The sequence below is a fragment of the Lutra lutra genome, chromosome 4 (genome assembly GCF_902655055.1).
Source record: "Lutra lutra chromosome 4, mLutLut1.2, whole genome shotgun sequence".
Lineage (NCBI taxonomy): Eukaryota > Metazoa > Chordata > Mammalia > Carnivora > Mustelidae > Lutra > Lutra lutra.
The window spans coordinates 179,530,717-179,546,878 of NC_062281.1; the positions used below are offsets into that span (position 1 = coordinate 179,530,717).

Sequence of the window (16,162 nt, forward strand, 5' to 3'; positions counted from 1 at the left end):
TTTTACTGTCTTTGTTTCAGTTTGGACTTTTTCTGTTGACCTACCTTCAAGCACTAATCCTGTCTTCTGCTGTGTCCATCTTGCTGTTAAACCATAAAATGAATTAATTTCATCAGATTTGTGCTTTTCAGCTTTTTAAAAAGCTTTATTGAGGCATAATTTACAAACTATAGAATTCACCCATTTTTGGTGAACACAGTTAAGAGGCTTATAAAAAATTTTTTTTCCTTTTTCCTTTTAAGAATTTATTTTGGAAAGTGGTGCCTGGGTGGCTCAAATATCTGATTTTGGCCCAGGTCATGATCTCAGGGTCCTAAGATCAAGCCCCACATGGGGCTCCATGCTCAGTGGGGAGTCTGCTTCTCCATCTCTCCCCCTCCTCATCCATGCTCTCTCTCTCAAATAAAATCTTTTTTTCTAAATAAAATATTTTGGATGCTGTTTAAATTGAGCTTTAATTCAAACACAAAGGAAATCCACATCACTAACTTTGCCAATTAACCTGTCAATAGACTGATGATCCAAAACTTTAGCATGGTAGAGCTGCCTCCATGCAATTTTTGAAAATTGAGATATAACTTATATACCATAAAATTCACCATTTTAAAGTACACAATTCAGTGCCTTTTTGTATTTTAGTATTCACAAAGTTGAATAACCATCCCTGTTACTTTGTTCCGGCACATTTTCATCACCCCAAGAAGGAACCCCATACTCACCAGCAGTCACTCCCCATTCTTTCCTCCCCCAACTCCTGGCAACCCACTAATTTGTCAGTCTCTGTAAGATTTCCCTATTCTGGACATTTCACATAAATGGAATCTTTTTTTTTTTTTTTAAAGATTTTATTTATATTTGAGAGAGAGACAGTGAGAGAGAGCATGAGCGAGGAGAAGGTCAGAGGGAGAAGCAGACCCCCCATGGAGCTGGGAGCCCGATGTGGGACTCGATCCCGGAACCCCGGGATCATGACCTGAGCCGAAGACAGTCGTCCAACCGAGCCACCCAGGCGTCCCTCACATAAATGGAATCTTATGTGGCCTTTTTTGATTGGCTTTTTTCACTGAGCAGGTTTTCAAGGTTCACTTTATTGTGCCTTGTGTCTGTACTTTTTTATGGCTGAATAGTATCCCATTAATGAATATAATGAAAAAATTATATATAGAACATATATAGTGTGTGTGTGTGTGTGTGTATAAATTTTTTAACCCATTCATCTGTTGACATCTGGGTTATTTCTGTTTTTTGGCTACTAAAAAGTAAAATAAGCATCCACTACAAGACATATGTGAACAAAGTTTTATTTCTCCTGGTTATAAACTAAGAGTGGAATTGCTGGGCTGTGTGGCTGCTCTGTGTTTAACTATTTGAAGAACTGCCAGACTGTTTTCCAAAGTGGCTGCACCATTTTAGATTCCCACCAGCACTGTATGAGAGTCCTGATTTCCCCACATCATTGCCCACATTTAATAATGTCTCTTGATTATAGCCATACTGGAGGGGTTTTTTGTGTGTGTGGTTTTAACTTATATTTCCCTAATGACTAATGTTAAGCTTCTTTTATGTGTCTCTTGGCCATCTGTGTATATTCTTTGAAGAGCTATCTATTCAAATCCTTGCTCATTTATTATTCAATTATAAGAATTCTTTATATATTCTGGACACCAGACCCTTACCTATAATCCATATTTAGAACTGATCGATCATCCCAAAGTGATCCCTTATGCTTGTTGGCAATTCCTCCTCCTGCCCACAGCACCAGGCAACCATTATGCTGCTTTCTGTGTGTTTTGGGGAAGTCCCTCCTGCTCATGAAATCTTGTCTCCTAAATATGGTGAGATTATGGGAGATTTCATTCTGCCTCTTGGTAGCCTTGGACTTAGCTTCTAGCATGCCACATACAGTTCTGGAATTCAACAAATTATCTGTGAAAAAAACAATCATGTATTTGGACGAGATCGGGCACGTTCAGGGTGGTATGGCCTTAGACCAATCATGTATTTGGGTTCCTGGGTTTCCAGTGTGCCCTATAACCAAGAGCCTTGTTATTTTCTTTTCCCCAGCAGAGGCCCTCTGCATGGGCCAAACCCAATCCTCAGTTTCAGGCCAGAATCAGTAAATGCCCCCCCCAGGGAAGAAAATGGCCAAACCATCAAAGGCTTCCTTCACCTCAGAAAGGCTTCCTTCTCTGAAATTCCAATTTATTTAGTCCTTATTGCTTCCAATTTTCTGATGTTCAAAAATATTTTGTTTTTGTTAGTTGCAGCCTGAATGTTGTGTTGCTGTGACCCACTACATCCTACCCATCAGTTACTGTAAACTTTTAAGTCTTTATATCTCATCAGGCGAGCTTCCTAGGTTTTCCTCCCTTCTCCAAATATATATATGGATTATAGAGGGGAATAATTCTTCCGTATGAATTTTTTAAACTCATTTGTCTTATTCTCGCACACACGCACACTTGAGATTTTGTTGGAAAACCTACTGAATTTATAAATTACTTGAGACAGAATTAAAACTCTTCTTAAGCTCCCTACCATGAACATGATATACCTATCCATGGAGCAAATTTCTATTAGGTCCTTTGATAATAGTTTGCACTTTTCTTCATAAAGGAATTGCATGGTTTATTAGATTTGATCTAAGATTAATAGATTAGAAGGTTAGCTTCTTTTAAAGCATTTTATTTTTTAGAATAGGTAACATATGTTACAAATTTCTCAAATCTCAAAAAAGTATACATTGACAATTTCCCATTTTCCTCAGTCACCCAGGTTTTGTCCAGAAAAAAAAGTCATCCAGTTACTAGTTTATTAATTTTAATATAGTTAGTATTAATATGTAGTAATTATATTTTTTCAATATTTTATCTAGTAATCTGGCTAAATTTCCTTATTATTTCTGATAGGTTATTTTGTATTTCTTTTATGTATATGCATCATCTGCAAAAAGCATCCATTTGGTCATTTTTTTTTTCCATTCCCTATTCTTTCTACAGATTTTACTGCATTGACTAGCACACTTCTAATAAAGTAGCTGTAAAAAGTAGCCAAATAATAGCTGTGATAGAAGGCAATCCTGTCTTATTCCTGGCTTTAATGGGAGGGCTTTATTTCATATTTACATATGAAATTAACTGTAGGTTCTTGGCAGATGGCTTTTCAGGTAAAAAAAATTTTAATCTCTGGCCCTACTTTGCTAAGAATGAGAATCATAAGTTTTTATCAAATTATTTTATGCACCTACTGAGATGACCATATGATTTTTTTCCCCTTTAATCTATTAAATGTGTTGAGTCACCCCCTCATGGAAAAAAGCAGTCTCAAGTAAAACACTTTTACCCCAGGTTGTTATTTATTTTCATGAGGTGGGGGAAAAAAGAACATTTTATGATAGTGAAAATATACTTTATTTCTTTAATACAATAGCTGCCAGCAATATACTGGTTCTAGAGAGAGAAAAGAAAATACAAGCATTCTATAATAAGCTTTCATTTGCCTTTTCAAGTAATTCTAAAGAAAATACTCCCAATTCTGTTCAACATTAGGACTGAGGGAATTGAAAAATTTTTTCCATGATAAAAATATAATTTTGACAGCCCCAATCTTGATCATTTGTAAAGGATGGAATTTTTTTTAAAAAGCCTATATAGTATATCAATGATGAATGCTTCCCTCTCTGAATCAAATACTGATTATAACCAGTGTAAGAAAATGGTTAATCAATAAATGATGAAATGTTTATCAAAATGTTCATGAAAAAATACATTGCTATTTCTTCTCATTTTTTACCTTGTAGATATTTCCTAAGTGGATATTTTAAATGTACAGAAACAAAAGCTAGCTACGTAACTCTGGAGAGATTCAAAACTCAACAGACGTTAAAATGCCTAAATTCTAGAGTTGATCAACTTAGTGTAAGAATAAATGTCAGAAATCTCTTCATTGTATACAGATTGCTCAAGAGTTTAAAAATAAATTGTGTAAGCTGAGTTATCAAGAAATTGAATCTTATATATATGATTTTCATCACAAAAGTCAATGATCCTAATAAAAGATATTAGAGGGATATAGAAAATCTGCATCTACATTTTTTTAAAAAAGGAAGTTATATCAACTGAAATAGTAAAGAGCTTTCCAACTGTTCAACAGAAAAATTTCTCAGAATTCCTTGGAAAATAAGTGAGAGTTTCCATTGACTCTAATTTTGCTGAAGTGGTACAGAAGGGGCTTAAATGAGGAAATAAATGATTTAGTTGTTGTAAAAACAGCATCAGATGGTCTGCATTATATCAATTCATACACACTACATGAACTGCCATGAAAACTTTTATGCCCTAAAATCTCCCAAGATTTTAAGCTATGATCTTTCCACAAGTATAAAATGAGGGGAAAAAATCATGTTCTGGGTCATCCTTTTTCCTAGCTTTTGTCCATATGCCAATCTCAATTTCATCTATCTTCCCTGATAACGTAATAATAAGATCTGTCTTTCTACATCAAAATCGTAACAGACAGACTCGCCTTTCTTGGACATCTAGAGAGAGAGCCAAACACAATCATGGGATAAGTTTTAAAGAGACAATGAAGAGAATAAGTATCCAAAGTGAAAACAGTTCATGACTGAATTTCAGAATGTGGTTTTCGTCCCTCTATTTTGAGCAATGTACCTCCGTCCTCATTAGCCCCTCTATTCTGCACCACGCAGTCCCCTGCTCACTGGAAAGGACAGACCCTTCTCCTGAATCTTTTTCATACTTTGAGAGACATAAGGAGAGGTTCAGTATCACCTGAACGCCAAGTCACTACTGGTTTAAAAGGAGGTGGGAAGTGGTGATGGCTGCCTGTGTCCTGGTGCACACAGGACATTTTCACCCACTGAAACTACTGCTCTAGAATTTCTCGGTGATAACCTGAGTGCTTTTCTTGAAACCAGATAAGTCACTATCCAATATTTAATTACAAAAAGGTGGGTGCCCAGACTTTTGATCAGCAATGAGGAGTTGTAAGAAGGGCAAGGCAAAGAAACCTCCCTGAGCCAAATGGATACAATCTGGAGTTTATCTTTCTATACCAAGCTAATTACTAATAGGTTAAAAAATGCAGTATATGCTTATAAAAATCAGGCTGCTTCCGTAACGCCAGTGATTACTAAATGTTAACACACCAGGGGGGGGGGGGGGGGACATTGCCATTTTAAAGCAATAATATAAATTTCCAAAAACAGCCTATGAGAAATAGCACGTCTTAAACAAGTTACATATAAAAAAATTACCAAAAATGTATTTTAGTTACAACCACGGTCTTTGGAGCAGTAGTACTTAGAAAGTCCATTTTTTAAAAATGAATAAATACGTAGCAAACTTTTGTTTTATTTTTACCAAGTTCATCTTCCCTTGTTAGAGAACCAATCATTCCTGGTTTAGGACTTCAATTTAAAAAAAAAAAAACAACAAACCATGCAGAGTGCTATTCCTCAATGTAGCTTTAGAAAAATTTAATCAAAGGAAGTTCAATGATTGAAATTAGGCAAAACTGCAGTAAATACGTACTCACCATTAGAACTATAATATAGTTCAAAAGGAGTGAACCACCCTCTACCCATAGTTTAACAGTCACTGGGGAGGGGGGGTGGAATGGGAAAGCTGGTAATGTGTGTTTTACCTTGCTTTTGATATATGTTGGATAATGCATCCTTTAGATTATCCATATTAATTAAATATGCTTCAGAAACAAAATTCTGCCTAATATTTTGACAGACCCACGCTACATTCCTTAGGTTAATACCTTGTTAATTTTGACATTACAAGTTGTTGTACTGCTGTAGCTAAATCAACTAAGCGTCAGTTTATGTAGTGTTACTCAACAGATCTCTGGACAGCAAGGTCTATGCTTACCTAAAAAGGAGCTTTTTAAAATAAAGGAGGAAAGCAATAAAGTTCCAAACAAATGGCACTGGGCAGAATACACACAAAAAACAACACATGCAGACAGAGTAGCAGGGGCCCACTGGTTTTTCTCATATAGATAAAATGCTTGAGGAAGATCTTGAGGGCATCACCCCTCTCTTCTGAACTTTTAGCTTCTACAGAGCCTCAGATATAACTGGCATGAAGGATAAATGCTTTTGCGCAAAAGTAAAAATCCATGTACAAAGTAAAAATAACAAACTCTGTAGTGACTTTCTGTGGAAGGCTCTCTCCACCGTTGGTGACAGACCCAGGACAGACTGAACTGAAACAGAGTGTTCTGATACAATAGCGATCCTTTCATATACTCTTACTACATATTATACATTTCCCAGAATACATAAATATTCCTTGTACCATGCACTGTGCACCAGTTTGGGGCTGACTGAGGAGGTCGTGGGTACTATTTTAACAGTTAAACACTGCACGTCCGAAGTTCGGCCCTCTGTCCACCGTGGACAGATGAAACGGTAGGGCTCCGGACAGACAGCGATCTACCGCTACCAAGTGGGGAGTGTGGCGGCGTGTCTCTGAATTAGAGGAAGAGGGTATGGGGCAGGGGAGGGACACAGGATACAGAGTTTTAACATAATACTGCTTAGGAGTGTATATTTAAAGATAGCTACTATACCTTGTCTATCCTTTATCCTTATCTTGAATAACTGCATGTTCATGCAAAATAAAATTTCTACTTTATAGGAACAGGAGCAGTCTGTTAGGAAAAGCATATTCTTAGGGGAAGATGCGAAGACATCTCTCTCATCAGTGACATTTACTTGGTAAGTCTTTTGGCTACATCACTATAGGCTATTTCGACCTCCTTATCACTGGGACAAGTGTTGGTGAACTCGTCCCTACTGTACGCATTAGTTAAGTATCTCCAGATGCCGGTCATCCCTTTTGGAATATCAAAGTTGCGGTATTTTTTGGCCACCACCTGAAATACAAAGACATCAAAAGTTAACATTTATTTTCCAGGACTTGTAAACCAGACTTAGCTCTGATTTTAGGGCAAACGAATTCTGTGAATCTCTGAGAACTGTTTCTATTTGGGAAGAAGTCCCCTTCATTCTAACTAAAGTTTTAAACAATGACAAGGACCGCAAGGTACATCAGAACTTCAGTAATGTAACAAGAATTGCAAACGCCCTGCCCTGGTGACCTAGAGGGACAGCCAGGGGAATCCCCAGGTAAATACTTGAAGGCGTGCACACGATTCTGTTTTCCTTGGTCTTGATCTTTGTCACACAACTAGTGTTAACTACTATTCTATTTAGCACAGTGTCTTACGCAATAAATGCTCAGTAAATATTTCTTTGCCTTGTATGGATATAACCAGGTGATCAAAGAACAGAATTTGACAACATAAGTCAATGTAGCAAACTCCAATTCAAACTTACCTGGTACATTTTTGAATTTTTAAGCAGTCACACACACACACAAATTCTTCATATGCCTCAATTTTAAGACCTAATTTTCCATTCTACTAACCCTAGGATATTCCAACTGTTGCCTAAATAGCATTAAGTTATATTGTTCGGGGTTCCTAGCCATATACCAGATCCAAAAAAAAAAAAAAAAAGGTCATAGACAAACAAAGGGCTATCTTAGTACACAGAGAATATGTGGTCTAATGGCAACGTGACACCACATCCAACAGGCCTACCTTGACAATGTGCAGCTTGGGAAGCAGGTTGCAATCAGCTAATGTCATTTCATTGCCATCCAGAAATTTACGCGTAGAAAACTTAATGTCTTCCATACTATTCTCATCAATTTCATCAGGGAGGGGAGAATTCAGATATTCATCCAGTTTCTGCAGGGTTTTCAAGAGACCCCTCTCCAATGCTGAAAGAAAGATGGGGATACTGTGAGACAGAAAACCACCCAAGCCCCAAAGCAGCAGCAATACTCTTCCGGTCAGTAACGATTTTATCCAATGTTTACGCTGACCTGAAGTGCCGCAGAACAGGACAGGCAAGGTTCCTGCTCTCCTGGATCTTATTTACGAGGGACAAGGAATGAGACAAGCAAGTACATTTGTTCAGGTAAATGCAGAAAAGGGCATGTTTCAAAAGCTGGAATCTATAACAACTCAGCAACTAAATGCCCCACTTACAAACACACTATGACCTGACACACTTGCTGTTTAAACTAGAAAAATGAGTGAGAATAGGCCAAGCTATTAATTCAAGTCTAGGAAAGAAAATTTTGCCAAGACAGAGATCCTTGCCCTGAATTTGGATGCCTATTTCCCCAGGAATATTTGGATTTGCAACCAAGAAACATGCTAAGATCCAGTACAGACCATCCAAGCAAAAAGCCTGAAGTTTTTGCACTGTCTTGTAATACATAGGAAGCCAAGAACAGCACTATTTTATAATAACACGCAGGCATCTGAGTAGAGAGTTCAATTTACAATAGGGAATCAGGGGGCTCTTCAACCAAATAGATTAAGAAGCTATGATTGTTATAATTCAGAGACGAGTGGGACAGAGCCACCCCGGTGTATCTGGAAAGTCAAGGGTAGTGACCTTTAGCGGAGGGAGTGGGGATGTCCTTAGAGAGGAATAGGGAATAACAACAGACAAGTCTTCTATTATCGCTTCTCATCCTTTACCTTCCCAGGCCCGCTTCACCCCCCACTCCCGGAATGCCAAGCTCACACCGCTGACTGCAGTGCTCGGCCACGGAAGAAAGCCAAAGGTCATGAGGTGACAACCAATACAGTCGTAAGTTTGAATAAATTTAGTTCCATTAGAGAAAAAGACAAAAGTTTTCTATGCTTCGTATTAGAGGTTTCACCAGCAGCGTTAAGTGTGTCCTAACTCAAAACCTCTTCTTCCAAATCGCTCCCACCTGCTCGTGCCTTGGCCCCCCCTAGCAGCGCAGACAACAGATGGCAGTCCAGAGGAGTAAGTGGATTTTAGACATACTTAGAAGACAAAAACCAACAGAGCTTGGAAACAAAACTGAGTATGGAAAAAGGATAGATGTTTTTAACAAAATACACACGTGAGCCCCTACTACATGCCAACTGTTATTCCAAGCACCGTTAAACCCGCTCTTGGACAAAGCAGTTTGCGTTTACATTCTGGGGAGTGGGCACAGTACAGAGAAACGGCCAACAAACGATTCCCAGGGCAAACGCTGGTATCATTTGCTGCCACATTTCCCTGCCTAGAGAAGCAGGTTCAGGGGGTGCGGACAGGAGTTCAGTACGAGCTGCCTTTGAGGTGTCCGTGGGACATTGGCGTAGAAGCGCCAGACAGACAGCTGGGCCACAGTGTCTGGAACAGTCTGGGCTGGAGTAGTACGACTGGAAATCTTGAGAACATAAATGAACGCCAAAGCCAGGGAAGTGAAGGACGGGCGGAGGGCCCAGGGTAGTGCCCTAAGGATCATCATCTGTGGAGCTGTGCCAGGCAGGTAAGCCACAGTCACTGTCACACAACATTCCACTGTGCGATTATGTAAGTGCTCGTCCATCCCCTTACTGGGGTCTGTGTTGCTTCCGGTTTGAGGCTCAAGACTAATTGGGTAGCAAACGTTCTTGGACAAATCTTTTGGTGCACGTCTGTTCCTATTCCACTCAAAAGTGGAGCTGTGGGTTACTGGGTATACCTGTGCTTAGGTTGAGGAGAAACTGCGATCGACTTTCCAAGTCCCCACACGACAGAGAGCGGTGCAGAGATGTCCCAGTGACTTCACACCTTCAACACTACTCGGTAGGGTCAGCTTTAGTCACATGGGGGGATGACAAATCAGGTGTAACACCTTCTCCTATTTACTATTTGGATATCCTCTTTTTGTAAAGTGCCATTTGCTCATTCTTCATTACATAGTTTATCTTATTTGTAGGAGTTCTCTATAAATTACAGTTGCAAACCCCTTGTGGTTCTACATGTTACGTATACCTTCACCCTTTTCACTCCCTAAATGGTGACTTTTTACAAACCAAAGTTACTAAACCTAATGTCCAATTAATCAATTGTTTCTTCCACAATGAGTGCTTCGTCTAGATTAAGAGGAAATCTTACCTATCCCCAAATTATGAAGATACCCTCCATTATCATCTAGAAGGTATATTATTTACCATTCATATTTATATCTACAACCCTCCTCGAACTAGTTTTTGTGTAGGGTGTGAGACAGGGGTATTTTCTCAACTCCATATTCGGTTTCACTGTTCTATTCGTCTATTCTAGTATTAGTACAACACTGTTTTAACTACTATTCCTTTATAAGTCTTGATATCAGATAATATTAAGTCTCTTTTCAAGATCATCTTTGCTATTCTTGGTTCCTTCCATTTCCCTAATAAATTTTAGAATTAGCATGTCAACTTACACACACGCGTGCATGTACGCATGCACAGAAAACCGGCCGGGCTTTCTACATATTCAACAGAGCCCAACTTGAGAACGGGCATCGTTATAATACTGAGGCTGCCAACCTATCAATACTGCTTATTTAAATTCGTCTCTTTCAGTGTTGTATGTTTTCTATGTATAGGCTTTGCTCATCTTTTATTGGATTGATTCCTAAATATCTGACTTCTTTTAAAAATATCTGACATTTTGGGACACCTGGGGGGCTCAGTGTGTTAAGCCTCTGCCTGTGGCTCAGGTCATGATCCCAGGGTCCTGGGATTGAGCCCCACATCTGTCTCTCTGCTCAGCAGGGAGCCTGCTTCCCTCTCTCTGCCTGCCTCTCTGCCTACTTGCGATCTCTGTCAAATAAATAAATAAAATCTTTTTTAAAAAATCTGACATTTTGATGGTGTAAACATTTTTGCAGGTTTTCTATGGTTTGTTGCTAGCATGCAAAAACACAACTGATTCTTCTAATGGCCTCATACACAGTAACCTTGCTAATTCATTTTTTTTATTCCTACAGTTTTTCAGTAGATTCCTTTGGATTTGCTACATACAGAATTATATTGCTTAAGAATAATGACAAATTTGTTCCTTCCTTTACAATGCTCTTACCTTTTATTTCTTTCTCTTGCCTATCGTACTGGCCAAGACCTCCACTACAGTGCTGAACAGAAGTGGGGACAGTGAGCACTACTTCCTAGTTCCCAGTCTCAAAGGAAACTTTTTACTAGTTCCCATTACATATGATATTTGCTGAAGTTTTTGTAGATTCTCTCTGCCAAATTAAGGCAGTTCCCTGCTATATCTAGTTTGTTAAGGGAAAAAAAAAAAATCATTGTACCCTAAGTATCATTGTACCCTAAGTATCAAACTTTATCAAGTACTTTTTCTGCTTCTATTGAAATGATCATATTTTTCTCCTTTATTCTATGAATTTATAGAGATATTTTCATGTTTAAACAATCTTCTGTTCCTTAGTTAAACCCCACCTGGTTGTGTGTTTTATCTTTTCTCATATTGCTGGATTAGGTATGTTTTATTTTAGACTATAGCATCTATGTTTGGGAGAGACTAGCCTGAAATCATCTTTCTTTTGATGTTCTTGTGTGGTCTGAGTGTCAAGGTTGCCCTCAAAAAGCAAGCTGGAAAGTATCTTCCTCTCTCCTGTTCCCTGTAAGACTGTGCAACGCCAATGTTACGTCTTCCCCAAATGCTTAGAAGAAGTGCATCGGTGAAACTATCCGGGTCCAGAATTTCTTTAAGAAATGGTTTTAAATTATAACTATAAGACTATTCACATTTTATGCCCTCCTATAGTAATTCTGTTACACTATACTTTCTGTAAATTTAACCAATAGTGTTTTCAAATTTATAAGCATAAAAATTTTCACAATATCCTCTAAAAATCACTTCAATGTAAGTCCTGTAGCAATCCCCTTTTGTTCCTAATATTGGTTACTGCTGCCTTTCTCATTTTTCTGGATTTTTCTTGTCAAGATTTATCAATTTGATAAATTGATATATCAATTTATCAATTTACTGACTTTTCAAAGAACGTTTAGCCTTGCTGACCCCTCTGTCATATTTGTTTACTACTTCAAGGAAATCTGCTCATTAGTATTTCCTTTCTTCTACCTTCTTGGGTTTAACTAGCTGATCTTTTCCTACCTAAACCCTCGAGGTGGAGACGGTCGGATTTCCAATCTTTTTTTCTAATATAAGCACTTACAGTTATAAAAGTTTCCCTTTAAGCACAATGTTAGCCATATCACATAAAATGACATCTGTTGTCTTTCATAATTTTATTTTTCTTCAGCCCATGGGTTACTAGAAACGCACTACTAAGTTTTCAAAGATGCAGAAATTTTCTAGCTGTGATTTTAGTCATGGATCTCTAGCTTCTTTTCTTTGTGGTCAGAAAAAAATATATTCTGTATGACTTCAATTTCCATTTTTTGGAAAAATTTTCGGATTTGCTTTACGGCCCAGCTTTACAGTCAATGTTGATGAAGTGTTCTACGAACATTTGAAAACCAGACGTATAATTCTGCAGTCACTGGGGATGGTGTTCTACGTACATATCAGCAAGACTACACGTGTTCGTTGCATTGTTCAATCCTGCTAGATCCTCTGACGGCTCGTTTTCGGGTGATTCTAACAGTTACTAAGGGAGTGAGTTAAAATCTCCCACCAAGACTGTGGATTAGTTTATTTCTCTTTTAGTTCTATGAATTTGGCTTATATATTTTCAGGCTAGGTATTTAGTAATACAGATTCAGAATCATTCTCTCTTTCAGGTAGATTACCCCTTTAAATCAGTTTGAAACATGCTTCATTATGTCTAGTTGGTGTTTCTTAATGTCTCCTTGTCTGGTATCGGTGCAGCTTTGCCCACTTCTTTTGGTTGGTATTCACACTACTTTAACTTTACCTTTCCTGAATACATGTGTGTGTTTCACGTCTATGTGTGTATTTGTTCTTGCACATAAGCAACATTTTTTTAAAAGATTTATTTGTCAGAGAGAGAGAGAGAGAGCACAAGTAGGGGGAGAGGCAGGCAGAGCAGGCAGAGGGAGAAGAAGGCTCCCTGCCAAGCAAGAAGCCTGATGCAGAACTTGATCCCAGGACCCTGGGATCATGACCTGAGCCAAAGGCAATTACTTAACCGACTGAGCCCCCCAGACGTCCCAGCAACATAGTTTGGAGCCAGCTGCCAAGTGACATCTTCAATTTGGAGTATTTAAGTCATCTACATTGAATATAATTACTATAAACTTTGGTTTAAATCTGTCATCATACATTTTGATTTCTACTTGTTCTGTGTTCTCTTGCTTCTTTTGGATTAAGTTTTTAAAATTTATTGTTCATTTCTCCCTCTATTAGTGTGTTGCACACTCTTGTATACTAGCCTTTGTTCCTCTGACTTAAAGTTCACTTATAACTTTCAGCACTTCCAGGATAAGGAAAAGGCCTCAGAACCCTCTGCTGTCACTACCTCCCTCCTGTCCTGAAGGCTGCTATTGTCACGTATATACATTTGACATAGATTTTAAATTCCCCAAGGCGTTACAGTTTTTTTATACAGACCGTATTCATTAACACTTTATAATGTCTTTATACTACTATTTGCTTTCCTCCCTTCTTGTGTCTCTTGCTGTACATCTGAAATCATATTCCTTCTTGCTGAAAAACTAAATATTTCTTCTAGGGGGAGTCTACGGAGATAAGTACTCAGTTTTTGTTTGTTCAAAAAGTCTATTTCACCATCACTTATTAAAGTTCATAAATAAAAAATTAATGTCTTAATTTTTACATTCTTACAGCATTTTTTTCAGCTGAAACACTTGGTGAATATATAACAGAATCACTTCTCAGAGCAGCCATGGGACACAGGAAGTGTGGATAATATCCTACTGGAAAGATACAGACATGAAGGAGAATTTGCCTTATTCTGAACATTAAAGTAAAATGACCCTGACTGACATCTTAGAGAATGTGGGTGTGTTATGACCACTGGAACTGTAAACGAAATGGTGAATTTTAGAGGCTCACGGAAAAGGCGGTAAGAAAAAGCTGACGGGTTTAGCAAGTGTACGAATCCAGGGAATAAATATAAAGGTTGTATCTTGAAGAAAAAACAAAAAATTATTTGGATGTGCTTGCTTGGAGAGTATTTTACTACTTACAGAATTTTAATTCACTTTTAGCTCTCTGAAGAGCTCTTAAGATTGTCTTCTAGGTTCTACTGCTGCTGCTGAGAATCAGTGCTCACTCTCGCTGCTTTTACCTTGACGAACTCTCTGCCACCACTAAGATTCTGTCTGGATCTCAGAAGATGCCTATGTACACACAGGTGTGGTTCCCTTTAAATTTGTCCTGCTGGGGTGGCATAATGTTTGACTCCATGGCCTGTTACCTTTCATCAGTTTTAGAAAATTCTTGGTGATTACCTCTATGTCTTTGGCTCCATCTTCCCTCCCCTTCTGGGACTCCACTTACATACATGTGTTCCTCTCTTCATTGTGTTCCGCAAGTCTTACACTCATTCCTCCGGTTTGTTTTGTTTGTCCTTTTCTCTCTGTGCCTCCATTAGCTATTTCCTTCTGACCTGTCTTCCAGCTCACTAATTCTTCATTACTATCTCATCTGTTCGGTTCACATACTGGATTCATAATCTCAGATACCATATTTTTAAATTCTAGGACTTCCATTTGTTTTTTTATAATGTCCAGTTCTTAGTTCAAATTTTCCACATTGTTCTTTTACCTTTGAATATGAATCTCTATATTAAAATCAGTATCTGATAACTATCTTGTCATTTTTAATATGTCTGAAAAATATGTATTAGTGGGGCACCTGGGTGGCTCAGTCAGTGAAGCATCCACTCTTGATTTCAGCTCAGGACATGATCTCAGGGTCAAGAGATGGAGCCCCTTGCTGGGCTCTGTGCTGGAGCCCAGCAAGAGAGACTCTCTCTTTCCCTCTGCCCCCCCGCCTCAACCCCCGCTTGCTCACACTCTTAAAAAAAAAAAAAAAGTATTAGTTATATTAGTTATGTTCAGTCTTTTAACATTAGCACTGTTAGATTTTTAGAGTTGTTAAATTTTTAAACTCAGGGATGGTTTATATTAAACTAATAGTCTACTAAATCATGAACCTCTTCCTTCTAATTCTTGTTATTAAATCAATGCATTATTCTTGCCTCCTTAACTGGACTCTGTTTTCTTTGAAGGTAAAGTCTGTGTCTTGTGCCTATTCTGTATAGCCCCTAATATTCACAGCATTCTACCCAAGCACAAATTAAACATCTGATTGATATCTATCACAGACAGAGGAAGGCCAATAATTAAATATAAAAGTTTGGAGTTTCTTAAATGTCTAGAGAAGGTTCAAAAGAAAATCAAGTGAATATGTAGAATAGATACTTTTTTAAAAAAGTCAGGTGAGTGGAGATATTTGTATGTGACTGTTCAATCTTTGTGGGAAGCTGAAAAGGAGGTAGGAACGGCATATTGCCATAGAACATAAGAGCCATTTTAAAATGTAAAGAAGAACTGGTAAAATTTTTTACTTAGGTAACATATCAAACACACTGGAATGTATGTATGTATATATGTCAAGTGACAGATGACAAGATCAAGAATCTACTTATTTTATGAATAAAATGTACTCTAGCCATAGCCAGGATGAAGCTAGTTGATTTCTTAGAGAAAAGAGTTAAGCAGGAGGACACTGGAGCCCAATAAACTAGAGAAGCTGAGTTGTAGCTGTGGAAGGCACAACGAATCACATCATTTAAAACAAAAGATCAAAAATACAAAAGCAGTAAATATAACCTTTCATTGATTACATGCAAGTCACTGATCATGCACACAGTCATAAAATGTTAAATTTATAAAGTGCCAAGAGAATGAAATGTGAGAAATAGCTAGGTTACTTAAGGAGTCCAGGGCAGGATGGAAATTTCATGGTTGTACTTAAAAGGGGGTGGCGGGTGGTAAGAAGGAAGGGACAGCAGAATCTCGGGACTGTAAAAGAACCAACTTAAAGACTCAATATGCTTCCTATCAAAATCAGTGAGTACAGAATAAATGCACATTAGATATAAGGATTTATTTTCAACCAGATTACAAAGAACGGAGTCGTGGCCTCTATGGAAGATAATGCTGTCTGAATTCAAACACTGAAACAAAGTCTGGGCAAGTTTGTGACCTTCAACCTGCTCTAAATTCATCCTTCTCCTGGATTAGTTTTCAAACATATTCAACAGAAAAACTAAAATACTCTGAATTTATAAGGTTTGAAACATATGAT

General features: G+C 38.0%; 1 protein-coding gene across 1 annotated transcript in view; it reads right to left on the reverse strand.

The window, feature by feature from the left end:
* Positions 1 to 2,669: 2,669 nt before the first annotated feature.
* Positions 2,670 to 16,162, reverse strand: part of CLIC4 (chloride intracellular channel 4) — a 71,776-nt gene continuing 58,283 nt past the window's right edge. The window contains exons 5-6 of the mRNA XM_047724774.1: positions 7,636 to 7,817; positions 2,670 to 6,906 (exon numbers count right to left, since the gene is read on the reverse strand). Of these exons, the coding sequence (XP_047580730.1) occupies positions 6,742 to 6,906; positions 7,636 to 7,817 (347 nt within the window). The 3' untranslated portion in view covers positions 2,670 to 6,741. The remainder of the gene's footprint in view (positions 6,907 to 7,635; positions 7,818 to 16,162) is intronic.